This window comes from Camponotus vicinus, unplaced genomic scaffold, assembly GCF_025532165.1.
Source record: "Camponotus vicinus isolate PSW18456_S1 unplaced genomic scaffold, iyCamVici1.0 SCAF_7, whole genome shotgun sequence".
NCBI classification, from domain to species: domain Eukaryota; kingdom Metazoa; phylum Arthropoda; class Insecta; order Hymenoptera; family Formicidae; genus Camponotus; species Camponotus vicinus.
In genome coordinates, this window is record NW_028141979.1 from 1,551,616 (window position 1) to 1,578,808 (window position 27,193).

A 27,193-nucleotide genomic window follows, 5' to 3' on the forward strand; every position below is an offset into this window, starting at 1 on the left:
ATCGCCAAAGATTATCACGTATTGGCAACGCACGATGAATACGAAGTATTTCGATAGATCGCAATGTATACAATTGGATTCGTATAACACACTTGGAAAGAATTATAAAAACTTAATTTTCTTCCTTATTTTTCTGAAATTTCATTAATCCTCGTTTGTATCTTTAATTACTTATTCTACTTTAATGATAGATGTTGATAAACAAGAGGATTAAATTTTAACATTTCTGTTTTTTTAATGCCGCGTCTCACTGATTATTTTTCCGTTGTTATAAAGAGAAAATGCACATATCGTAGGTAAAAAGTGTGTATTTTTATTTATATTATTGATTCAGACATCGAGTTGAACAAGTTGTCTCTACAAACTTAAAAACTTATACACTTACACATTTAGATAATCGATCGCGAAGGTGGAATTAAATTACGTAACATGATGCTTGTTATTGAGGGTGAAGTGACGTAATGACAAATAAATAAGAGAGTGCAATGAGAGGCTCATATAAATAAAAAACACAAAGCAATAAAGGCAAAGAGCCCTAGACACAAGTGGAAGTATGTAAAAGAATTTTTTACCAAATTATAAATTGTATTAAAAATGTACAGGTATTAAAAATATACACAACTCTTCGCATATTACAAATTTCCAATACAAAATATTATTGTGACAAACCTTTCGATCTCATACAAAATCACCTTTGTATCACTCTGAACATTATTTGTGTTGCGATCTTGACCATTCTTTTCAAAATGTACTTTATACTGCTTTTCGTTTTTTCTTGATCTAATTTCCTCTTATTTTAAAAATTTTTCAATTGAACTTGTCGACATTGAAAAGGACCTGGATGAGGTCGAAACGTTTGTCACAATATTTTTGTATTGGAAATTTGTAATGTGCAAAGAGTTGTGTGTATATAACTGTACATTTTTGATACAATTTATAATTTGATAAAAAATTTTTTCACACTTCCACCTGTGTCTAGGGCTCTTTGCCTTTATTGCTTTGTATTTTTGACAAATAAAATGTTGTAAAAGCTGTATCGTTATGTCATACGTTTAACATCTTCGCCATTATTTCCTCCCTGATCGGGCAAAGCGTTTCTTCGTGCTTGAAAATCTTCCATCATCTTATGTAAAAAAATTATGTATTGTATAAAATAAAGAAATTAGGCTTCTAATTTAATAAAATTCAAGCATTGATATAGCAAGTTTCAAGACATTTTATGGTAAAGAGCGTCTTATATTGTAATACATATTGAAAAATTTGGCAACCAGAACCATTTGCCCGATCAATCTTATATTCTATCTCTACATATCTAACAGAGTTTGTAACAAAAACATAGCTGATTCCTATCGAGAAACTTTCATCGTATCGTTGAAAATCGCAAAATCGTTGAAAATCGAGAGCTACGAATATTTGCAGAGCCGTAACTAGAATATAAGATAAAAAATTCAAGATGTATAATTATATAATTGTATAATCTAAAAATTTGTAAAACTCAGTTCTTTCGAAATTCGTACAGACATTGAGAAATTATAAATTTAAACAAAACAAAAATCTGCCCGAATACTAGGCGAAAGGATTCCGAATCTGAAAAACAAGAGATGTGGAATAAATAATAAAATATAATTACATTTGCGATGTAAAAAAAAACACTAGTTACAGCGCTACATGCGTGGGCACATACGTGGCAGGCATCAACTAAGTTGTATAAAAAATTCTCTTCCGAGAGACTTTTTCAGCCAAAGACCAGCTTCGGTTGAGAAATCAAGCGCTTCGATGAAGGCAAACGAACCAGCGTCCCTTAAAAAAAATTCATACAAGCGACCCTGCCGTCCACGTGGGCGACACTGTGTTTTGCAAATTGACTTCCTTTTTTTTTTACTATTATTTCCTTCCCATATTTCTCGCGAGAAAAAAATACCCGTACATTTGCATATTAATCGAAACTCAATAGCCGAATGCGATTTTACGCAGTTGATTTTACAGCAATCTATCATTTACGCTAAAAATCTATTTGTCTTTCTTTTCCTTTCTTTGCATCGCTTTCGACTAAAGAAATACATTTTCTTTTAGATGGATCGAGAATAACGTCGAGAGAAATGTACGGGGACTTTCTCCTCGCCACAGACGACGAACAAAAATTAACGACAATCCTGACAAATCACGCGCGCATCTAAAAAAGGTGAGTTGACCAGAATTAGAGCTCACTCAACATCCTGATTTTTCTCTAATCGTATCTAATTTCGGCTAATTCAAGGTTTCCCAAACTTAAAAAAATTATATATTGGTCCATTAGACAACAAAAATATAGATACTTATTTATTTCAAATATATTATTTATTTCAAACTTTCACGCGATTGAGTTAATATATTTAAACTTTTGTCAATCGTTCGATACTACATTTTCAGTTATTTGAAAGAAGTTTGAAATTGCAATAGGATTTTTTATGAAAAATGACAGAAATATTATCATTTTTTAATACAATTACAAAGGTTGTGGAAAATAAACATTGAAAAATTCAATTCTCGTCGACATTTAGTTTGGGAAACCATGCGCTAATTAAAAGGCGCGCATGCTGCTTAGCAGGCAAGATAATTGAATTCCGTAGTGTTTTTATACAAATATGCCGCGATTTATAAATATATAAAAGCAACAAATATATATACTATCGTGTATATATATATAATATAATATATATATATTTTTAGTATATATCGTTTTGCAAATAGTACAAAGCCTATGCCATAACTATTACGTTTACGATACGACTGAAAAAAAAAAAAAAAAATCGTGTTGTGTCGATCGCTAATTCGCTAACGAGCGTTAATTCGCGAAGTAATCTCATCTTTTTCGTCAGCATCATCACTACGATGTCGATCGATCGCGACAGACCCAATGCACTTCTCGTCGAGTGCATGCGCTCTTTAGACTCGATCAACTATCGTGATGCAATTCGCAAACGTGCCAGCAAGCGTGCGAAAAGCGCGAAAATCTGGGTTTTCGCAAAGTTTCACTGGCGTTCTTTAATACTGCATCGCCAAAACGGTATATCGTTAGTAATATATAGTACGGATTGCCACTCGCAATGCAATTTCGAATTGCAACGAACGTGTGAGTGCTGCTATGAAATTGGCGGTGATGTGTAATGATTGTTGTGTACATGAATAAAAAGATCACAGCGATGAAAATCGCGGTTCGCGGTTCGCTATAAGAGACGAGAGACTTGATTTTTGAGAGTATACAAAAAAAATGAAAAAAAGAACATCGCAAAAAAGTATCCGTCGATTCTCGTGTGATCCCAAGAGTGCAAAGTCCTCAGAGATGTTACTGAAGTGAGACTTTAATTGGAACTTCGGTCGAGGAGCACCAATATCGTCTTATAATTACCAACTCATAATTTGTTCCGATCGATCGTAAAGCGATTTCGCGTACAATATCTCGTATAATATATCTCCATCTTCTTTCCTCACGTTCTTTATCCTTCTTAATCATTGATAGGCACAATAAAGGCTTTTGTCTTTCTGTCAGTGTAAACGAGAAGTAGTAGAATAATAAAAGATCTCATCAAAAGATCGAGGACAATTTCTACGTTTGCTAAAAAAGATTGTGCGCTTCTCTGTATCATAATAAACACTGATAACTTTCTAAACAATATAAAAATAAAATGAAAAAAGTTAAGCCGGATTTTAAATAAAAAAGTTCTAATAATTAAGTTTTCCGTCTCCCGTTGAAACAATTATATATGTCATTATATATATATCTAATATATATTCTTAATTATATACTATATTTCGGCAAATTTTTATCCGATTAATCCTTCAATTTGACTATATAATGCAAGTTCAATAAATGTATCTTACAAGTAAGAAAGTGTCATACGAAAAACGCGTAAATCTAAAATCGAGAAATTTGATAATCGATTGATTATATGTATTTATATAAAACAGCTCTCTCTCTCGATCTCTTTGAAATTATAAGATTCTGTCAATTTAATCGTGCGCGAGTATAATTTACGCTCCATATACGTATTGTAACAGTGTGTTATATGGCAGCTAATCTAATCTTTCGCGGCCTTAATCCTCGCGTCTGGCTGCACATATGGCCTGTGAAAAATGCTATTAAGTGCTCCTCCTTTATTTTTTCATACTCAAACAGGATTGGTGCTCCGACATTCTCTGTAGCAGAATGTTATTGCATTGCTGAAAAAATGCCATTCATCGAACATAAGATAGATCGCCGAAAAAATGTGCTCCATTATCAAAACGGATCGATTAAGCGTGGTTTATCATGTACGTGTATATCGATATGAAAGGGATTTGATATACAGATGTCAAGTGCTCTTGTCGATATCGATTTGACCTCGTTTCGAGATTTTATTTCAGTATCTAAAAATATCGTTAATGAACGCACGAATAGAAATAACACGGCGATTTTTTAGATATAAATAGCACGCTCTCTTACGCTATGTTATTTTTAATTAAAGCAGAAAGAGAGAGACAGAGAGAGAACAATTTTTCTTTATAAACATAGAAATAATTAATTTTATTTTTTCTTAAAAAAAGTTCAATAATGCAATAAATTCTCTGGAATACTTGTGTGTGATTAAACATAATATTAAAGTAAAATATCAAAATACTTCTTTCCTCCAAGATTCGTGTTTTTACTTTCAGTTTATTATTGCCAACGTAAAATACCTTTATAATTTTAAGATTAGGTCAAAATTTAGATTTTTATTATTTAAGTTTAATTCCTTTTAAAATCTTTTTAAAGTATATATTATTCAAAGAAGTTATATTTACATATGCTTGAGAGAGAAAGAGATATATATATTCAAATGCATGCTATTCTTCTTCTAATTTGCTTGTCAATATTTGCTATATATGCTCATGACGTACAAAGAAGCACCTACTTTGCAAATTTTGGCATCTGTGCATCAAATGATCCCGACATAATCGCGCAAGTCCTTCCGTAAAGGAAGGGTCCTGGTCCTCGTCAAGAGACAACAGTGGTAATCGCAAGTCTCATATAATAGTGTCGTTTTCAGACAGTAATCACAATACGCTTGATGTCTTTTTCGCGTAGACATGCTAATGATACGTTGATTACTGCAAAAATGTGTAACGTCGCCTTAGTAGCATCGAGAGGAAGTTCTCTTTCAATTAGGCCTTATCGATACGCCAAGTGAATCTAATCGAACATTTTTAAATTGCCTGATATTCGACTCTTCGCGTCCGATCTACAAAAATTTAACATCGAAATTATGTTCGTCAACAAAATCTTCAAATCTCTTAATTCTCTTAGATTTTCTTCATAATACTCCAGAAGCTAGTCTTTTCTTTTTCAGCTGATTTTTTTCGCGACATGTCACTTTCGAATTTACGCCAAAGATCACATTGGTTTGTTTATAGATTAACCGATGAAATCCGATTATCAATCAGATCGTTCGTCCTCGCGTTCCTCGACGATGCGTTCAGGCATTCCGATTTAGCGAGAGTTTTGCCGAGTCTTTATATTCGCGCGAGCGTGACTCATATCTCTATAAGTAAACATCTACGACGTATAATCGCATATCATAGATAAACTTTGCGGCAACTTCAGAAATGTGGCTCGAACTTAACTGTAATGTATATGTATGTGTGTACGTGTCCGAATGATTTAGAGCGACTGAGAGCGAATGACGTCTCGTGATGTCTCGTGCAGATCGATGATGATGATCGCGCGTCGATTGATCCACGATCGCAGTGGATCATCCGTTTCGTTCCGTCATCGCGTTGCGTTAACGTCATTATTCGGCTCTCGGCGTGTAATAAAGGGTGCAGAGTTTACGAGATAATATCTATAATATCCGTTGCGATTATTGCAAGATGATGTGATAGTATCGTGAACAATTTACCCGGGCAGTTTGCCTACGCAAGGTATACAGACACCAATCTCGCGTCCAGGTCGAGCTCCTTTCGACGACTGATCGTTGGTCGCGTTGCGTATGTACAGTAGAAACCAACGTTCCTTTTCATACACAATACGAACGAAACCTAACGCTACGCATCCGGGTTTAATACCTGGTTGCCGTCGAAGTTTCCAATCGAATAGACTTTCGATGATTATCCGAACTAACAGGTGCATCTCCAGGCGTCACCCTGCTGAGACGGTGACTGCGCCTTTATAATACTGTCTGCGCCTTCTCTCTCGGAAGCTTCGAACAGACTGGCCTGCAACAATGGCAATTGTTCATCCTACTTAGAAAGAAAAGTTCAGCCTCGTTAAATAATCTTGTGCCATTGGAATCTTCTCTATTGTATATGTGCAGGATGTTTCTTAATAAGTGCGAAAAATTTTAGATGATTCTTTGTCGAAAATTATGGAGGGTTTTTCATATAAAGATATACTTCTACATCCCTTCCTGTGAAGTTACACTCCTCCAAAAATGGAAGTAAAAATTAGGTTTTTATTTTTTTCTCAAATTTGGAACAAATTAAAGAAATGGAATTAAATGGATATTTTCTACTAGTAAAAAGGTTATTTATTAATATTTTTTTTAGCTTCCCGTATTGTTATAAGAGAACGAAACTAGCAACCCCTATTCAATTTTTTATTAGAACTTTTTTATTGTTTATATGAAAAACCCCCCTTAATTTTCGACAAAGAATCATCTCCTAAAATTTTTCGCACTTATTAAGAAACACTCTGTATATATGTATATCTCAAAAACTATTTTTATATTTAAATCTCTTATATTTAAGAATATAATCAGTACTCTTAATATGTATGTGATGATAATATAATCATAATTTAATTAATACTAAAAATTAGTTCCTTTAAAAATATTTTGAGATCATAACAGCGGTATAGTAGAGAAGATTCTTTAGATAGAATAACAAATAAAGTGGTCGACAAATCTTACTCGGCGGCCCCGTTGCTCCCGTATTCTTCTGGCTAGAGTGAGAAAAGCTTCCTCGATATTGATATTCTCCTTGCACGATACCTCGAAGAAGGGCATATCGAAATTTTCAGCGATCTTCTGGCCTCTCTCAGCATCCACGGCACGATGTGCGGTCGCATCGCATTTATTCGCTGCCAAAACTTTTACTACGTCTGGTGACGCATTCTACCGAGATAAACAAAATGGAATTGCTTATGATTCACGCTTCCATATGTATGATAATTCTGTTGCATACAAATAACTTTGAATCATCGATTAAAGAAACATTTTTTCCGTGAAATCTACAACGGTCTCTTTGTAGACTTTACAAATTTACTTCAGATATTTTTATTAGATATCAACTAACTCTTTGTAATATTGCATGTATTTGCAGCTGATACTTAATTTATCAACCACTGGATTTCGATTTCTCCGTTTTAAATATATTTGCATTTTATTTAAGTAATATTTCAGTATTTTTATTTCTTTTCTGAATGATTCAATTCTCTTCTTAAACTTTTTTAAGATCATTTAAGAATTAATACAACGCGCATTTATTCTTGGTCGCGTAATATTCTATTTTTAGATTTGATTTCGATTTCTTACTTCTTGAATATTTCGCAGCCAATAAGACAGATGGTTGAAACTCTCCAAACTAGTGACATCGTACATCAAAAGAATACCCATAGCGCCACGATAATACGCCGTTGTTAAAGTTCGAAATCTTTCTTGGCCGGCGGTATCCCTTCAAAAAAAAGATACATTCACAGCCATATGTATTATCTGCTATTATACTTTATATCTTCGTCTGTATATAATATTTCGTTTTACATGCAGATTATGATTTATGAAGCTCGAAGAACAAAATAGAATTGTCTAATGAAAATTCTTGTTTCTTTATTGATTGATTTCTAAACATGTATTAGTGCCAGTTGTGATTAATTATTTATCGAGTACTCGCGAAGGGTATCAATTAGATACTCACCAAATTTGTAATTTAATTGGCGTTCCGTCTAGGTTAATGATTTTTTGTTTGAAATCGATACCTGCAGACACATTTATCATTTACATCTATTATTATAATAAAATACTTTTTTTTATATATTATTCGTATAATATAATACTTCCAAAGCGTTTAGAAATTGAGCAAATTCTAATGTTTAAATAAAACGAGGTATTGCAATATCACCTCAATTATGTTTGCAGCACAAAACTATGAGATGCTATCGCTAATTAGACGGCTATCATGGCAATTTACACGCAAGAATTTCACATGTTCTTTGCGTGCAAGTAGTATAATTAAAACTTTATCGAATTGCTTTTAATGGATAATCAACTCCGAGAACTGAACTTTATTAAGTAAATATTTTTTAACAAACAAAAATAAATCTTCGCAGTGCTATGATTATGATAATCTATATCGTGAAGATTGTGCATGTGTATCGCGCAGATATACAATCGAAATTTAAAATTAGAAAGATGCATCATAAGATCGGGGCGGACAATCAGCTGATCGATGTTGATTTAATATATATACATTTTTTTCTTTTTTTTGCGAAATAAATACACCGTCAATTAACAAATAAATTTAAATTTAAACAATACTATATCGCGATAGAAATAGTGTCTTCTAGAAACAAAAATGATATTAAATTTACGTATTGAAAGTATCTAATTTATTATTACATTATTATAAAAACGCAGCTATGCAAATTAAAACACTTATATTTAAGAAATAAATTGAGGGACTTTCTCTCTTGCACTTGTATATTCTTCCTGATAATGTGTAAGATGTGTCAAGTATATATGTGACCTCACCGTAATAGCTGACGGTTAATTAACGACTACCTGTGTCAACGATATACAGAATGCTTATACTCGCTCATCGTACTCGAAATGAAATTAAACCGGGTGACTTATTTGTTCCAGGAAAAGGCAGTCAAAGACTTGCTTTTAAACGTGTCACGACGATCATCTAACAATGAGCCAGCCGAAACGACCTGAGTCACGACCCGCGCAACTTGAAGATGGTCAGTAGCCAGGTAAGTGATTTATTACCAGATTACTTGCGAATGATATCTCACCTATTGTCGAGATGTAAGTGTCGTAGTACCGTTCGTCGCAATAACGATGCACGATGCATGTCTTGCCGACATTCGAGTCGCCCAACACTAGGACCTTGTACGTGGCTGCAAAATCCAACGCCATGTTTGCCGCGGTGTTCTCGGGTGGTTTTGAACTGTTGTTGGGTCGACAACAGAGTCGTCGGCCGGGGGTTGCTCTTGGCGGACGCGCTGCTCCCGAGGGGGATGGAGGATCGATTCGAGGCCTGCGCTTTAGCCCCCTCGCAGCGGGTGTTAAAGGTGTCCTCACAATCGTGTAACTTTTCGTAGCTCATGCGCGACTTTAAGAAGGTCACACACCCGCAAATGCATCGAACGCGCAAGCACAGGATGTATGTATACAGATGCATAAAAGTTACGCGTGTATATATCGAGATATAGATGTGTCAGTTTTTATGTATGTATACAGGATGTTTCTAAACCTATGTCATAGATTTTAAGGACGTATTCTAGAGGTCAAAATAAGAAAAAAAGTTCTTATAAACATGAGTCCAAAAATGCTTTCCCTCCGAGTTATAGCGCCCTAAAGTTGGTGGAAAAAATCGCAAAATGTATTGTAGCTCTCGGAGACTTCTTCACAGAACGGTGAAATTTTGCACAGCGTAATAATTAATAGTGACCTTCATTTTTTCAATACATTTTGCGATTTTTTCCACTAACTTTAGGATTATAACTTGGAGGGAAAACATTTTTGGACCCATGTTTATAAGAGCTTTTTTTTTTTATTTTGACTCCTAGAATACGCCCTTAAAATCTCTGACATAGGTTTAGAAACATCCTGTATACACAGCGCGTGAACATGAAGTCGAGAAACGACGAGGACTATTGGGAGCAATATGCACCTGAAGCCATATACGTGCAACATGTAGAGAAGGCGTACGAAGAGACTTTCTTTTCTATTTTTTTTTTACGTTTCTTTCGAATATCTCGTCCGAGTCTTTCTCATGCATAATAAATTCTCGTGGAATAATTTGATGGAAAAGAGTCAGGATTCAAGGCTCCGTGAATTTGTAGACATGTAATTGCGAGGGTGTCAGAAATAATTGAGTAATTTGGAAATTAGGCCGCTTTATTGTATTTTCATTATTATTAATCAGATCACCATATTTTTGCTGAATTCGTCGAGTATTTTTGCGCCGCTTTTATTTCTCTCTCGGTTTTTCCTTTTCATATTCGATAACAAAATACTATCAGAATCAAATTCCTAAATTAACAATCGTTAGACCACTTAACACAATCATTTACTCTATACGTCATAATACTATTTTGTCTTTTTTTTTTAACAAGACAAGATTTATATTAATTTTATGTACGCTACAATTATACGTCTTTCTAGAAGTAGATAAAATGTGAAAACGTATCTACTCAAACGTATCTACTCAAATATTTTTCGGGAATGACTTTGTCGAAATATATCCTACGATAAAAATTATCCTAATATCTTACGATAAATACGCTACAATAATAAAATTAGTTTTAATGCTTTGGTTGATGTAAGCTGCGCTCGTTAATCATTTCACATTATCCATCAGGACATGTATATCTGCTACATAAATAACATTGCACGTACGATTGCATCAAAGATTTCATTATAGAAATCGAAGAAAATGTATTTCTAATTATCAAATTAAAAAATCAACGTGTTATGAATTACGTTAGAAAACCAACATTCGCAAATTAAATTATTATAATCTATAATTTCTTTTTTCTAAATCAATATTTTTAAAGCATACCATATTTTTCTCTTTCTTTCTGAGTATTTGCCGTTAAAATACGCACAAACTGCTTCTGCTCGCAATTATTTATCGCCATAGTTAACAATAATCATGTAAATAATATATTATGTGTAGGCACTTTATAAGCATTGTAATTTCTATGAGAATTAGGACACTAATTTTGGTTAGCACTGCTTGTACAAATCTTGTCTGTCAAGATATATATATATGCATATGTAACGTCTTGTTCATATAAATTATCTACGTGATATGTCCGCAATATACAATACTTAAATCTAGAGTAACTTTAGACGTTATCATTTGCAGTCTATAACGTATCCTAAATTTGATGATTTCAATATCAACAAAGTTTTCAGCTATATTTAATATGGTTTCTTTCGCTCGCAAATCTCGTATAAAGACTTGCTAGAAACTTAAGTAATTAACTTATCATAAATACATATAAATATTTCATAAATAAAAAATCGAGTTGTATAAAAAGTTGTATAAATATAACAGTAAGGTACAGAATAGAACAATGACAGAGCATGATAACTTAAAAAAAGGCACGTAACTCAAGCTCAGTCGAATCGTTCTCAGAACACATTAACAATAATACTATCACGGGAAGTTCGTAATATTAATAAAATGTATCGTGTTGTAATCTGTGACAACAATCGATCTTATCCCAAAGGACGAAAAGATTTGGTGTTTATATTAGACCGAGTCAGACGTTTCACGGAATTCCACTTTCAGGAAGAACATAGTAAATTAATAAAGCCATTCTTATATCCAGGAATAATGGGATTAAGTAAAAATTGTCACGTCGCGTGACACCTACGTTCTTCTCAATTATCACCGGATTATAATAAAAATGACCAAATGCATAATCCGATTACAACGATACTTGACATGTACGCTAAAGAATTGGGAAGATGGATATTATAGACGCTCTCCCATTTAATCATCCACAATGGAACGGCGACGTGGAGAATGTCCGGAATCATGAACCCCAGATCGCGTATGACCTTTGTATAAGACACTTGTTATATGAGACGTTTCTCTCATATTTCGTAATTATTTGTGGATTTTTACCTGGTGTGCGTGGCCCTCTCCTCTGACGACATTCACGAAAAACTGATCCCATCCACCGGCCATAATATGCAAAAGGGCTATTGCTGCTATACCGAATGCTTTTCTGTGAGTTATAGCATTTTTTTTATCCGCCAAATGAACGACCCAGGCAGTGGATATCAACTCGGTGACGGAAAAAAACAATTGATGGTACCACTGGGAGTAGAAATCATCATTCCAGTAATTAATGTAAACCCACCATGAATAATAATTGGAAAACAGAGCGGTCGAAAAGAGAAGCATCATGGACTGCCTGAGTCTCTGTTTAATTGCTAATCTTGCCAAGTGTTTCATTGTTTCGTAAAAAGCAATCACTCCGATGACTACAAGCATCCATATTTTCAGCATATTTGAGGTGGCATTGAAGTACATATGCTTGTAAGGAGCGATACCAGATTCATATGAGCCTGCAACAGTAAAGTTATATGTATAATTTATGATTTCTATAAAATATTCAAAAAATATTCATAGAATAATTTCAAAACTTTGTACCTTTAAATACAGTATCCCAGCATGAACAAGAGCAATATCGCTTATCCACAACTCTTGAATAATCTTGCCAGAAATAATATAAGGTTGCGATCTGCAATGGTGGGATTGTTAGGGGCCCCATAATGCCCACAAATCTTGAGCCACATGTTGCAATGTTTTTGCACATGACGCGTTTTAACATTTTTAATATAGCCATTTTTCTTGATTGAGATGTATAGAGAATGAGTAGAAGATAGATGCTTAAAAAAATTTATTTCATGAATTAAAATTATCTCCCTTATCAAATATATTGCTGCCTTGCAATAGGTAATAGTGTTACGTTGCGTTGTGCATTAACTCTTGAATATTCAAAGATATAACACAAGAGTACTTTAACAATAACTAAGAAAATATACAATTCTGTATTCTGTATAAATAATTCTCTATAAATAACTACATATAACTCTCACTTGAAAACGTTATCTTCAATTTATATAAATGTGATATCTGTTATAAATTATATTTTTTCTATCTTTTATGCAAGATCCTAATTTTTTCTATTATCATTTATAGAGCCATTTTCTTGAAATTAACATATAATAGACAAACAAATTTTACAACATTGACAGATATATTTTAAATTCTTCAGATTAACCAAATCTTTAAGTATCGAGCACCAAGTAACAAACAAACGAAACAGCTAACACATATTTATTTTAATAACACGTATTTATTTCACACAATGCGCGCATTATTATTCGCGCAAACTGATGTGGATTTTGTATTCTTTGGCTGTTATGTCATCGCGATTACTCGTGTGTATTTAGGCGGTAACTAGCTGCACGAGCAACCGTCGTCTCGGTGCTCTCCGAGGGAACACTTCAACTTTACATGTCAATGAAGTCGATCTACAACTTCACGAGTGAGCTCTTTAACCAAGAATGGACGACCTCGTACTCATAAACAGCTGTCTTTTATACCAGCGCCACCTGCGTACGCTAAGTTGCTGTCAGAAACTTTGTAGTGAATGGCAAGAAGTAATTGATAAAGTCCGACTGCAGATTCATGTTTAGTGCTATTTTTATTACGTGAATATCATATTAAATTTCAAAATTTCCGAAAAGTATAGATTAATATGTTTATAAGAAATTTCTTTGGGGATTGAATTAAAGATAAAAATGATCAATTAAAGACAAAATTTCATTCATTCTGAATTCCTAAAATATCGACAATTGTTAACTCAGCATTCTATTATGTAATTAGTGAATTTTGTATGATTTCTTTATTATTTCTTGTTTTGATTTTCCATCATTTTTAATGCTAACTAATTATTCGAAAATTATTAAACATTATTGATTAAAAATTATCGATGTCATGTGAATGTTGTTACAATTGGTTACACAGTTTAGACTCTTGCTTAACCTGAAACTTCCACCTTTTTACCTGAATTTCACAATAAAGATTTCTTGTAAGGATGTGAAAATATAATGACTTATTGAAGAATGTATAAATAAAAATGATTATATATATATATATATATATATATATATATATATATATATATTATATATATAATATTTCGGTTATTATATTCACAGTCCACTTTTTTAAACTTTTGATAGATATTTTAAATCATTTCCAATACCTAGATATAAAAAAAATGCCACAAAAATACGAAACTAAAAGCTTCCGGTTGTGTCGGTGTTGCTATAAATGGCGTTGTCAATGTTTGATACCACGAAGAAAGAAACCACATCCGCCCTTTAACAGTGGATCGAAGTTGAACAACAATCTGGGTTTGCATCCCAAATTAACATCATTTGCAATAACGTCGCCAGCTGTGGGTTCTTATAATCCTCGGCCAATTGATCGCAAATCCGGAGCTATTAGGTAAAGGTCGAATTTAATTTATTTCACGGAATAACACGAGACAAAATTATTCTTTTGAAAATAAAAAAAAAGAAGAGAAATATTGCAGTTGGAAAAGACAACAAGAAACGAAAGAGTTCTCTGTCACGATGGGTGGCAGATTGATGAAAAAAATCGCGACCGAAAAGAAATTGATTAGGACCGGACGTGGACCTGGAAGTCATGAGATAATTCGCTGGCCAGAAAATATTTTGGAAGCACCTTGTAAGAGTTTACAAAAGGATGTCGCTTTTGGTACCGTGCCACAATTTGAACCGAGTTATAAATCTACAACGCCTGGTCCAGGTCAATAAAAATATTTTTTTAGAAATCGAATTATGGCAGGATTAAAAAATAAATTTTCTTTAAGATATGTTTCTATCTTTATATAAGAGATAAAATAATATTAAAATAAAATTATTTGAATTTTGATTAGCAATCATCTCATGTTAATATGATTGTCAGTTTCTTTTTTCAAGTGATAGCGTTTTTTTTTTTGTAATTTTTGTTCATTTTTGATCGATTCCCTTGAAGGATACACACTTCGAACGCACAATCCTTATTATTATTTGGACCAGAAGAGACTGAAAGGTTATTCTTGTATACCTTCTTTTGAATTTGATGGTCTGATACCTAGATTCCGAGAAACTAAAAGAAGTTGGTCTCTACCTTGTAATAGGTAACAAGAAGAGAGTCGTTAAATGTAATAGCATTCTTTTAAACTATGTTTCTCTCGTATTTCTCTAAGGTTTTTAAGATTGCAAAAGAATCTATTTTCGTATAATAGGTATAGTGTAAAACACCCGGACTCACTACAAACCTTTCTCGAAAAATTTACGAGCAAAAGAGGTCCTTACGATCTCTTTACAGGTATTCGAATAGTACTTTTCTAAAGTTTATAAATTAAAAAATATAGTATATGAGTTAATTTTTTTATGATTTCCTCTGCTTTACAAATAGCATAGATGTAATTTGAAAAATCATATTATCGGTATATGTGTTATTTTATATTTATATCTTTTCTTGAAAAATATATTTACATATTTAAAAATTATTAAAATTATAAAATTATAAAATTATAAAAGCAACTTGAAAAATTTAATTATATCAAATATAAAATAAACTGAAAATTATTTGAGGACCGAGAGATGAGACTACTATCAAAGGATATTGGACGTATCCGAAATCAGAGGATTATGGTGATTGGCCACGGAAATTGCCAGGTGAAATGGAAAAACTTTCGAACAAATGCAACTATTTTAAAGGAAAATGGTCTATGAATCCTAGGTATTAGAATAAGCCATAGAAATGAAAAAGATTAAGATATGGATAAAATGCATTCTAATTACAACTTACATATACAATTTAATAGGAGAAATCTAAGTTATCTTAAATAAAAAAATATCCTCTTAAAGATTCACAAAGAAACCGGTTGCAAGGATGATGTTACAAAACATCAGCATGTGTTACAAGGATCCCAATGAACCGGGACCTGGTCATTACGATCCTCGAACGCCGCGAAAACCGAGTACACTCAAAAGATATCCTTTCGATAGCAACATAGAATATGTACGACCTCTTCCGCCAAGTGATATTCGTCCTGGACCAGGGAGATATAAGATTCAACAAGATTATCGTATAAAAGGATACGGATGGACATGCGTTTTTAAAAGCAAAGTGCCCAGAATGATCGGCGCTTTTATTCCGCCGTTGTAGCGATTTTTAATAAATATTGCAGACAATAATATACTATAATATATAATAATACAAAACATATATTATCGAAAACTTTTTAATATATATGAAATTTATATATAAAATAAATATAAAATTTTTGATTTCTTAATATAAAATTTAATAGAAGAGAATTTAATTACATATTGAATTATAAACAAAATCAAAATATATTTATGAAATTATATCAATATAAAATTTTACTATAAATTAATTATCTGTAAATTTTACTATAAATTAATTATATCAATATAAAATTTTACTATAAATTAATTATCGGTCATCGTTCGTGAGAATCGTTTTGATGTAAAATCTAGATGGATCGCGGTAATAGTAACCTGTCCGCGCGATGAGGCCAAGGATTGCTCTTTACGCTAATTTAAAGATCCAACAATTCCATCATGGATCAGCTGGAACGATGTATCGATTCGTCGTTTTTTCTTCGATGGTGTTCCTCGTGGCGAGGAGGGAAGCGCGAGATTTCGTGCCAGTTGGAAAATGGTAACAGGAGAGAACCCCTCGAGATAATGATGCACCTAGTGATTATCCCGGCTGCACCGAATGCATAATTCATACGTATGCTACTGAACTTTGAACCGGCCTCACATCCTCCATGTTGAATGCACGTAATTGTATTTGACCGTTTTTCAGCGACCGCCTCTTTCATTTAAACTCTTACCGCACACGTCAGTCATTTGTGGAACGCCCCGGTTTTAATTATCGCAATAAAACGAGACGAAATTTGTTGAATCGAACGGCGAAAAATCGCTTCATTTGCAGCGGTAGTAGTCGCGTTTGGTGGAATTTTAATCTGCGAGACTCAATAAACCGCAAAAGAAAAAAAAATATTTTTATTTTTGGAAAATGTGTTTTATAACGGCAATACGTAAATTTCCTAAATGTTTTCAAGTAATTAAATTTGTGTTTGTGTAATATAATATATATAAAATGTGGATGGTATTAAAAAATCAATGGAATAATATCAATTTTATGAAATTAAGATTAAATAGCAAACTTATAGAAATAAATTTTTTTCTTGTATAAATTATAGACATATTTAAATATACAAAAATCTCATAAAGAAAGACATATTTAAATATACAAAAATCTCACAAAGAAAGATCTCGCGCGTATATTTAAGCAGAGAACCGGAAGTGTCTCGCGTAAGGGAAAAAAAATTAGGAAAATTTCTCGCAGCGTACCATATGGCGGATAATTTCGTAGATTGATGGAGGATTTCACGGAGCAACTGACACCTAGTATATGCGTTCCCATAAACGGATTCCACGGTTCTCCGTCGTATGGGATGTTAACATTAGTTACAAGGGCGAATTAATTGGGACGCAATATTAGGCGTTAATAGCTTTCTAATTTACGGTCGACGCCGACGCGTCTCTCGCAAGATTTATGCCATTGAGCTCGTATGTTGCAAATGATAGACTCTGTAACATGACAACATAAAATCTTTACAATATAGACGATAATTTGTTATCTTAGAGACTTATAATCGAGTAATTTATTTTACGCTATGACACTTGTGTCTTATTAATGTTTATTAATTTCATTATAATTATGCTATATATTATATTTTTTCTAATGTACCTTGCACAAAATTTTTTTTGTTTTTTTTTTAAATGTGAAGAAGAATCTTATTTTAACTATTTTAATTATTTTAATTATTTTATAATTTTGATATTTATACATATATCATCCTCATAGTATTCCTAAGCAATTCATAGATCTTTCTAAGCAATTTTAATTTAATTAATCTTTTCATTTCTTTTCATCTTCATTTTTTCTTGTTTTTGTTCTTCTCTCTATTTTTTCTATCCTTTTTTACTTTTCTTGTTTTCGAATCATATTTTGTACAAGTTATCTCTCGATAAATTTCTCGAAATAGAAAATTATTCTCCAGAGAAATATGGATATCAGAATATTATATACTATGAGATTTCTGTCAGAATATTTCCACACATTTTGAAAACATTTTAATATCATCTCGCAAATGGTCCATAAGTGGGTTTCTTCGTGGGACGTCTTGAAAAATTATTTGTCACCCGTTCTTTCTTGCTCTCGTACAATGTCGCGTGGCAGAACCTTGCCTAATTTTTTCTTGATCGTTATTATTCGAATGACTGAATCTCGTAATCTCGTAAATCATTAAGACAAAAGATGAATGCAATCACAGAGTAGCGTCTAATCTCTTTCCCGTTATGTTTTGTATCGCTACTGCATCGGAGAACGTAAATCTTTGTCCGATTGTATCTCGATCCCATGTCTTCTCATACTCTTTCCTTCTGTGTGCTTTTCCTTTTCTTTACTAGCCTTAACCTTTGCTATCCCTCTGGTTCAGAAAGGCTTTCTCTGAAGATTTAGCATCGAGTAGGCACGTGCCCTTCTGATATTATACGGCCCACCCGCTAATACACTAACCCAGAGACCCAGTGGCCCTAAACTTTCAAAAAGCGTGACAACCACAAGCACATCCTTCGATATTTTACTTTTCACAATGGCATTTCTCTCTCACAATAACTAAGAGTCTAGACTGAAATAACGTCATCGTTGTACACGCCATACGAAATAATGCACTGTTATTGATGTTCACAAAATTTCGCATTTTTTCGAACCGGCTGTTCAAGAGTGTCTATAGAATGATTCCTTCTGATTTGAATTTCGAAGGTCGCATCTAATCTTGTCACAGCGGGAAGAACGGAAGGAAGTCCATTGGATCTAATGATGAGACATATTTTTCGAGATTCAGTTAAAAAAAATGTCCCGTGAAAAACAACAAAATTACCGAATTATTGTTGATTAAAGGAAGTTTAAAAAAGGTAGATAAAAAGATGTTGCAAAAAGACGACTCCAAATCCATCCAAAAATACATTGCTGAAGTGAACGTATACAAGTGGAAATTCGATCGAACGGAAACGGCGGTCACGCACAGTAGATTATCGATGCACACGTGCCTTTTGTGAAAAAATTCCGACCCATCGGGTGCCCCACCCGCGCCCAGGAAGGCCGCCATCGAGGGAGAAGGTGTGATATGTTACAGCTGGTTAAACAGCTGCGGGGTGGAAGGATAACCGTGAACCGCCGCGACAAATTTCGGTACCGACCATCGGAAGGCCGCGTATGAAACCGGAGAGGAGAGGTTACCCTCTTCTTTTTCTTTTCATTCTTTCTCGCGAACTTTTGAATTTATTTTTGGACGCTCGTGCGCGTATGATAAGATCGACAACGAATTAAAAGTGCGAAAGTCGCAACTTATTAATGAACAATACGAGATATAAATCGATCTTTAATTTTTTTTATAACAATTTTCAATTGCAATTCAATCTGTAATATATAACTTCTCAGATTAATTTTCGTCGGATTAATTTTACATATACATATTATATTTTGACAATCTTCCTCATGAAAAAAGCCGTTTTTTCAATCTTTCAGTCAAATATATAAATAATATAATAATCAGGATTATTCTGTGAAAAGCGATTTTAAAAAAATCTTTCAGTCATTATTTTTTCAATCATGTGATACTTTTCAATCATTTTCTATTCCATGAAGAGTTACTTCGAATTTGGAATATATAATGACAATAATTATTCACATAGTTGAATATATTTGCCGGAAAATTTTAAGTCATAAAATTTTAAGTCATAAAATTCTTGAGTCGTGTATACAACAATAGTGATAATAGGATTGGTCAGAAGTATTAGCAATTGTCACGAATAATCCTGAGATAGGCTCTTGTACCTATGTCAAATCTTATTCAAAAGTGTCTGTAGAAAAATATAAGGTAAATTTTCTTGTGAGAATTGCTAATTATCTTATGCCCATCGAGAAAACTATTTTTTTCACGGATTTTCTTAAATTCTAATCTCCCACATATAAAAAGACATAAAAATATCCTAAAAAGAGAAAAAAAATTATACGCAAACAAGCGAGAAAAACATAGAAAATTTCGAATGAGCAACATACGTCATTTGAAATTAATCAGTGGCATTGAGTCTTTATGCCCAATTAAATTCGTTGGCGATCCAATTACAAGTTCGTTACGTGTAGATGTAATTAATAGGCATGATAGTAAAAATAATGGAAGAATATAACTTTTTTGCAAGTATAGAATTATAATAAAGTACGTTCTCTTCATTTGTACGCTTCAACGATAAAATATAATTCTTAAATTAAATTTACGGACGACGCGGAGCGACAGATTTGATTGATCGATCTTATGTTAACGATTTTTATTTTTATTATTACAATATCACTTATTGGATTCGACGAAAATTTGACAGCCGCCGTGTACGTATTTAACACTTTGACTCCGATAATGTCAGTCAAAGTGCAATGTCAATCTCGAATGAATATTTTGTTTTAACGCAAATAATTTCGTCCGTTCGATATCTTTAATTTGTGTGCAGAATATACGCGGATAATGCACTGAGAAAAAAATCTGGTTGCATTAATTAGAAATCTGATAGATTCAATCAATAAATCAAAATGTCTGTTGGAAAATGGACGTATCAGAATTTCTTTAGGAATTACCAGATGAATATGATTAATTTCTTTCTGTTAAATTTTCCAAATTTTCTGGGTAATAATACTAAATTTACAAAAAAAATGGCATCACTTTGTCTATGTTTGGTTAATATAACAAGAAGTTTTATATATATAGTTTTATATATTTTATATAAGTTTTATATAAGTTTTATGGATCCAACTAGAAAATACTAACTAAAATCTTGTAGAAAATTCTATTAAACGTTCTAGTTATAAAAAATCGAGTCTTATCGTGATAACTAGAAATTCTGTTTGGTTTAACCAAAATGCCTTCTATCAGATACGTTTTGTTGGTACAATCAAACGATTTTTCTCAGTGTGATATTCCTGTAAGAAAAAAATAATTATTACGCGTACTGCATAATCAAATAATAATTAGAATCTCATTAATAAGGAAAAGGAAGTAATTTACTTCACATCCTAGAATATATACGCGTGTGTTCTCTAGGATACAATATAATAATAACAGAGAGATGATTAATTACGTTAGTTTTAAACTGTTATCTTCGCACTGCCCGTGCGGATAATTTCGCGCGTAAATTGCCACGTATAACGGTCGTAAAAATGGATCATTATTGCGGTAATGGTAACAAGAGAGAGAGATGATATCCGTTCGCACTCTCATCTATCTCGAAAGAGAGCTGCCGTAAAAAAAAAAAATCTGTCGAGTCAGGGTTTCGAAAACGATGGGGCGAAGTTTAAAAAGGATGCCGCAACACCGGTAGCTGTGCTCTTACATACGTTCACCTATACACGCCTGATACCGTGAATCCTCGAAGGATCGCGTGACATCGAACACCTATCTTACGGCATCTACACGGTTAATGTGTCGCCATTGTGCCGCCTGAGGCTTACCATGCTAAATAGAGGTCGTCATATACACCGTAGAAACGCCATCACAGATTGTCATAAATCATATAATACACTCTCCTTTTAAGAGGTAAAGAAAATATTTTTTTCAAACATTATTATATTGTTGGGATTTAATTTATTAACGGGTGATTTAAGAGAAAAATAATTTAAATTAATTAATTTATTAATTGATTAAACATGTGCGATCTGCATATTTTAATGGATAATAAGAACTGGATAATAAGAAATTAAAAAGTGCAATGAAGAAAAATCTTTTGAAAAAGAGTGTAAAATTGTCACATAAATTTCTAAAATAATCGTCCTGCGCGCGTCTTTTAAGAAGGTTTGAAAAAAGCTCTTCGTGTCTTTTGTGAAACAAACACGTGTTATTTTGGCAGTATTTCATTCTTTTTCTCGATATTTTATACCTCATTTTCCGTGTAAGAAAAGGGAAAATAAAGATAATGTCTTACATAATCTTTACCCCGAGGGACGTTAGGAATGCCCTCTTTCATAAAGTTAGCTTTTAACGCTTAAGTGTATAAAATAATGTGTTGATAAATCAATTAATTATGATTAAATTTTATTTTGTTATTAGAATTTAGAAATACATTTACGTGTTCGATATTTTATTACAAAGAAAACGGAAAAGCAAGTACGAAAAATCTCTTAAAAAATTAATTTATTTAAGGATTTATTATGATTTGAATATGTGTGTGATTAAATTTTATTTTGTGTAGAATTTAGAAATTCATATATTTGAGATTTTGTTAAAAAGGAAACGAAAAAGTAAGGGTAAAAAATCTTTTTAAAAAATTTATTTATTTAGGAATTTATTATGATTATGATTAAATTTTATTTTGTTATTAGAATTTAGAACTACATGTGTTTGAGATTTTATTAAAAAAGGAATGGAAAAGCCAGTACGAAAAATTATTTTAAAAAATGATTAGGGATTTATTATATAACTTTTTCTAAAGAATTTAATTTCAAAATAATTAATTATGCGGCAAAATAAGTTCCAAAAGTTTAAAAAGCTCGCGCGCCATCGCTTCGATCGATAGTTGATTTGGCAAACTTGATTTATCGATTCGATAAACGCGACGTTTAAACGTCGTTGCCATGCAACATGCGCGCGACATACGGAAAATTTCGAAATTTACGACTTTTTTTGCGCGTGCAGTCGCCGCCACAAAGCTCACGCCGCTTCTCGCAAGTTTCTCTTCTCCTGTGTGATTTCCTTTCCTTCTTCCCCGCTAAAGCTTGTCGTGTGCGTTTGATGTACGGCGCTTTGTGAAAGCGGAAAAGAGAAATAAGACAAAGAGGAAATAAGGAAGTCGTTATTTCCTACCAGGTGGAAGGTCCCTTTGACGATACCGCGATCGCACCTCCCGCGTTCGTATTTCAATTTGGATTTAGCAAACATCGTTCCACCTTTGATCACGTTTATACAGAAGAATGATCGTAAAATAACATGCGGTATATCACGTGGGTTACCGATATACATTTCGTCCGCTGGCTTTGCATGTGCGAACTTCATAGAATAAAAGTCCTCGTCAGGAAAACGAGCTTATAAAAATATAAATTTTTAATTATATAAAAAGTTTGATTATATATTCATCATATAAGAATCATATGTAAAAAAGAGTTGAAAGTTTGATAAAATTATTAACTATCGATCTTAAAAATTTTAATTTTTGTTACCATCTTTGTCAATGTTTTTATTTGCACATTTTGTTGTACAATTGTTTTCTCCTCTTCTCGATTCCATTTAAAACGAAACGAGAAGAGCAAGAAAAAGCAATTAGAAAGAGTGTAGTTATTCCTAGACGTTGAGTGAATTTTCTTTTGACATTATATAAATGAATTGTTCTTTCTCGTGTTGTAACAGGCTCATTCAATTAAAAAGAAGTTAGATACTCGTATTATAACAGGAATGCAATAGATGACTGTAATTTCTAGGATAAGATATTATTGTGTATTTCCGACGATTTCGACCCTGATCATACAAGGACTCGATTTTTGGCTCTACAGAATCTTCGACAGTCTACGACCCTAACGCACAGTTGCTCGTTATTTCAAAATGGCGCCATTAATGGCGACGACCAGCCAAGAAAACTTTCTCGCTATTGACGTTCTGCGAAAGAAGTGCGAAGATCAGCGAGACAAAGATCTTCGATAAGAGGTGTCCAAGCCGTCAGGATGACGCGTAGAGAAAAAAAAAGAATTGACAGACAGAAAAGAGGGATGAAAGGGGAAGAGAGGAAGAAGAGAAGATCTGTGCTCGTCTTCGACGGGTTTTCTCTGTAAAACCGAGACGAACCGAGAGGAATCGAGACACCCACGTCTTAGAATTCCATCGTCCAGCTTCGTAAGATCCGGAGATGGTGGGGTTCATCAGCCCGCCTTCCGTCACGCCTACACTTCGTTCCCTTCTGTTTCACACCTGCTGGCGGTGGGGCACGAGACTGTTGCAGGTGAGAGAAGAAGAGAGGGCGAAATTGCACGGCAATTGCAGTGTCGCGACCGGATAATTGCGCGTCGCAAAGAGAGAGAGAGAGAGGGGGGGGGGAGAAGCCGCCAACTGCGATATTCTATGCAGTGTATTAACGACATTTCATTACATATCACGATAATACTATACGTATATTGACCGTAATATAATTGGAAAATGTATATTAGAGTATCTATATTACGAGTATATACACATTATGAGCTTCAAGATTGAAGATTGAAATATAGGTGGTCGAAAGTTGAACTTATCAATATTACACGAAGGTTTAAAAAATTGCTATTTTAATTTTAATACATAGCAAAATTTTATTATAACCAAACTTGATCCATAAAGCCAAAATTAATTATTAGTCTAGGTACATCATTAAGATACCTGAGTTCTTTTCATTAGTGATAGTTTTTCTTTAAAAAAAGAATTCTTTTATTCATTTTATATCATTCATCTCAAATAGAATCTGTCGAATTATTTGAACAATTACGAACAAGAGCAGTAAAGATTATTATGGTGTTAATTACTATTTAAGTGCAAAACTTTTTTTAGAAGGTCAATGATTTAAATCATTGGCATAGGTTTTATTTGGCCCTCTTCTTCTTCAATGTTTTTCGATTTTAATTTACAGAAGATGAAGAACATTATATTATACTGCTATTCACGAAAAATGTTTTAAAACATTATTTTATAATCTGCAATATGGAAGATCAAAATATTAAATCTCTTCTTTTCGATTATAATGAGTGTAAGTTCTATTTAAGGTACTCTGTTACGAAATTATTATCGTGTAACGCAGAGAGTTTACGGATTTGTCACGGAATTATGTACAAGACGGAGTTTCGCGTAAGACATACAGATGATACGGATGAGGTACTTTAATAATCGATGTAATTAGCGCGGCTGTCGCATTCGTAAAACTTTCCTTTGACTTCCTCGAAGCGCCATGATGATGGAGAATACATTTAGATACGCTAACCAATTATATGACAGTGTGTTTTGCTCGTTTTACATTTCCCGGTCGTACCATCGTTTGCGTTTGTCGAAACAGTATTCCTCTTCTTGCGCGCCCTTTCGAGGAACTCGAAGATTGGCGAGACTTCCGTTAACAAAATTCACGAAAGAACCTCGCGAACTTTCACCGAAAATTCTGAGTTTGATAAAAATTTACACACATATAGGGAGAAGGATAAACTACTGTAGACGAATTTAAAATTTTTAGTTGTCGCTCAAAAATAATTCTAAGGAGTAAAATCATCCTTTATAGAACGACTTTTTGTTTATTTTAATATATCTCTAAAATTGTTCTAGATATTAAAAATTATCGTAAGAATAGGTTTATTTAACCACATTGATGAAATTTTAAAAAATAATTTTTTCAAAAATTTCTGAAAATATTTGTTTTAAAAATGATTTCCTTATCTCGAATAATTTTGGAAATATATCGAAAGAAATAAAGAACTACTTTACATATGAAGAGTGATTAAGAATCGTTTTTGAGCTGCAACTAAAAATTTCTAAATTCATTTATTTATCCGCTATATGTGTATAAAGTTTCATAAAAATCAGAATTTTTCAGTTTGCGAGATTTTCTTGTCAGGCGATAAAGTGTCATTTTTCTTCATCGCAAACACACTTGCACAAGCTTGCACAAGCTTAAAGTTAATTTTTCTTTAGCAAGAGATTTGAAAGTGTTAAAAAACTATTTTTTGCAATTAAATTTAAATTACAATGTCTCTAAATTCATCTATTTACAACAATCGTCTAATGATTGAGGGATTAAGGAGTGACTTATAAGAAGTTGTCAGAATAATTTCGGATTCAAGTCGCGGCAAGGAGAGTCTGGTAATGCTTATACGCGGATGGTCGTGTAAAAGTCGCTCGTCTGTGTGCAAGTCGCTCACAATTAGGCGGGTAGGAAGTCTCCACGGCGAAATAGGCGAGTCGAACGCGCGTTACCACGGATACATTCCGTACAGAAAGCGTATCTCATTAATTGCCTCTAATAATAGGTGGCCCTCGCGCGATCCCGCCGACACGTGATTCGCTTATTTACAGTCACGGACGGAGCGTTTACACACCTGACAGCATCCGTGAAAATGCCGTGTAACATATCCACTTCATGTCGCCGAAAATCCACGCATTGAGATAGTCTGGCGAACATGTAGGCTTGATTGATACGGATCCCGTTGGATTCGCAATTTTACTACTGCTGTGTAATTTTACTACTTTACTGTATAATAAGAAATATTGATTAATCTGGGATGTAATATGTGACATTTATTTATTAGAATTTTATTAAAATTTTGTGTTATTTATTTATTAGAAATAATGTTTAACTGTAATAATTGAGAGAAACAACACGACCTATTCGATATGTTAAACTATTTTACTATAATGACCATGTGCGTTAGATTTCATTAATCTTGCTGGCTTTTTAGCCCAGCGTTTCATTTGTCTTCGACGAGGCCACGGAGGGAACGAGGGGTCGTCCAATTCTCGGGACGGAGAATGCACAAAATCGCGAAATCAGCGGGACACCGCGTGGGTCGATCGTGCGCGGACCAATTGGGTCCTAATTTAAGGAGGGTGCCGAACAAAAAAGGCATTTCGTAATTTCGTAGCGCTGGTCCAGCGAGCGAACCGACCCGACGGAATCGTCATGGGTCCCGTGGTCCCGGGTGTCTTGATAAATTAATTTGCACCGGAAACGCCTGACAGGGAAATGACGTCATTACCTGCTACCGAATAAGCCAATCCTTTCTCTTCTCTGTTCGTTCTTACCAGCGACGGCGTTTTTTACCGTTCGATCAATGGACGCGGAAAATGGATCGCGGTGATTGTCGTGATCTAAAGGAAGAAGCGTGAGACACAAAAGTGCCAGATACTCGCCGCATCATTTTGGAACAATGACGTTTAGTCTTACAATTAGAATCTATAAATGTAGACAATTCGTAATTTGAAATTTTCCGAGCTAAAAATAAATAATTATGTTTAAATATAAATTTTAAATAAAAATACATATCAACTTTTAAATAAACCATCGCTGAATCCACTAATCATCTAATTCATCAATTTCGAGGAATTAACAATTGTGTGAAATAACGGAAGAAACGTGCGAAATTATAGCAAGGTTTGACGTATAAGCTTACGTACGAAGTTAAGATAGGTGTGTCGAAAAGATGGTCCTTGGCACTCGAGGAAGAGAGGGGGCACAGTGTTTGCCGCTGCAAGGAAGATACGCAGCATCCTGTATCGCGGAATAAAGAAGGA

General features: G+C 33.5%; 3 protein-coding genes and 1 pseudogene across 13 annotated transcripts in view; 2 read left to right on the forward strand and 2 right to left on the reverse strand.

Annotated features, from left to right (window-relative positions):
• The window catches only part of LOC145975109 (protein gooseberry), a 66,785-nt gene that overhangs the window by 1,307 nt on the left and 38,285 nt on the right, over positions 1-27,193 (forward strand). For 2 of the 3 annotated variants that reach the window (XM_083105274.1, XM_083105275.1), the window contains exons 3-4: positions 2,074-2,182; positions 8,850-8,962. The gene's annotated coding sequence lies outside the window, so the exon portion shown is untranslated. Of the gene's footprint in view, positions 1-2,053; positions 2,183-8,849; positions 8,963-27,193 lie in introns of those variants that run through there. The other variant, XM_083105276.1, reaches the window with a different exon arrangement.
• Positions 291-9,318, reverse strand: LOC145975112 (ras-related protein Rab-8A-like; annotated as a pseudogene). Its single transcript, XR_014439892.1, has 5 exons — positions 9,005-9,318; positions 7,906-7,966; positions 7,527-7,665; positions 6,903-7,106; positions 291-6,210 (listed from the first exon to the last, which is right to left on the reverse strand). The product of XR_014439892.1 is annotated as a ras-related protein Rab-8A-like (transcript).
• LOC145975113 (uncharacterized) lies at positions 10,095-13,325 on the reverse strand. The gene is made up of 3 exons (XM_083105286.1): positions 12,385-13,325; positions 11,854-12,299; positions 10,095-11,786 (listed from the first exon to the last, which is right to left on the reverse strand). The coding sequence occupies exons 1-3, from the start codon at positions 12,578-12,580 to the stop codon at positions 11,622-11,624; spliced, it is 807 nt and encodes a 268-aa protein (XP_082961412.1). The 5' UTR covers positions 12,581-13,325; the 3' UTR covers positions 10,095-11,621.
• On the forward strand, positions 12,929-16,131 carry LOC145975110 (ciliary microtubule-associated protein 2). 8 transcript variants are annotated; one of them, XM_083105277.1, is made up of 7 exons: positions 12,929-13,356; positions 14,013-14,253; positions 14,342-14,577; positions 14,806-14,950; positions 15,059-15,141; positions 15,411-15,558; positions 15,687-16,131. In XM_083105277.1, exons 1-7 carry the CDS (start codon positions 13,305-13,307, stop codon positions 15,985-15,987), a joined length of 1,206 nt encoding a protein of 401 aa, XP_082961403.1. In that variant the 5' UTR covers positions 12,929-13,304; the 3' UTR covers positions 15,988-16,131. The 8 variants fall into 8 exon arrangements, with proteins under 8 accessions (XP_082961403.1, XP_082961406.1, XP_082961404.1 ...); XM_083105280.1 differs by having other exon boundaries at positions 13,345-13,430; XM_083105278.1 differs by having other exon boundaries at positions 13,350-13,400.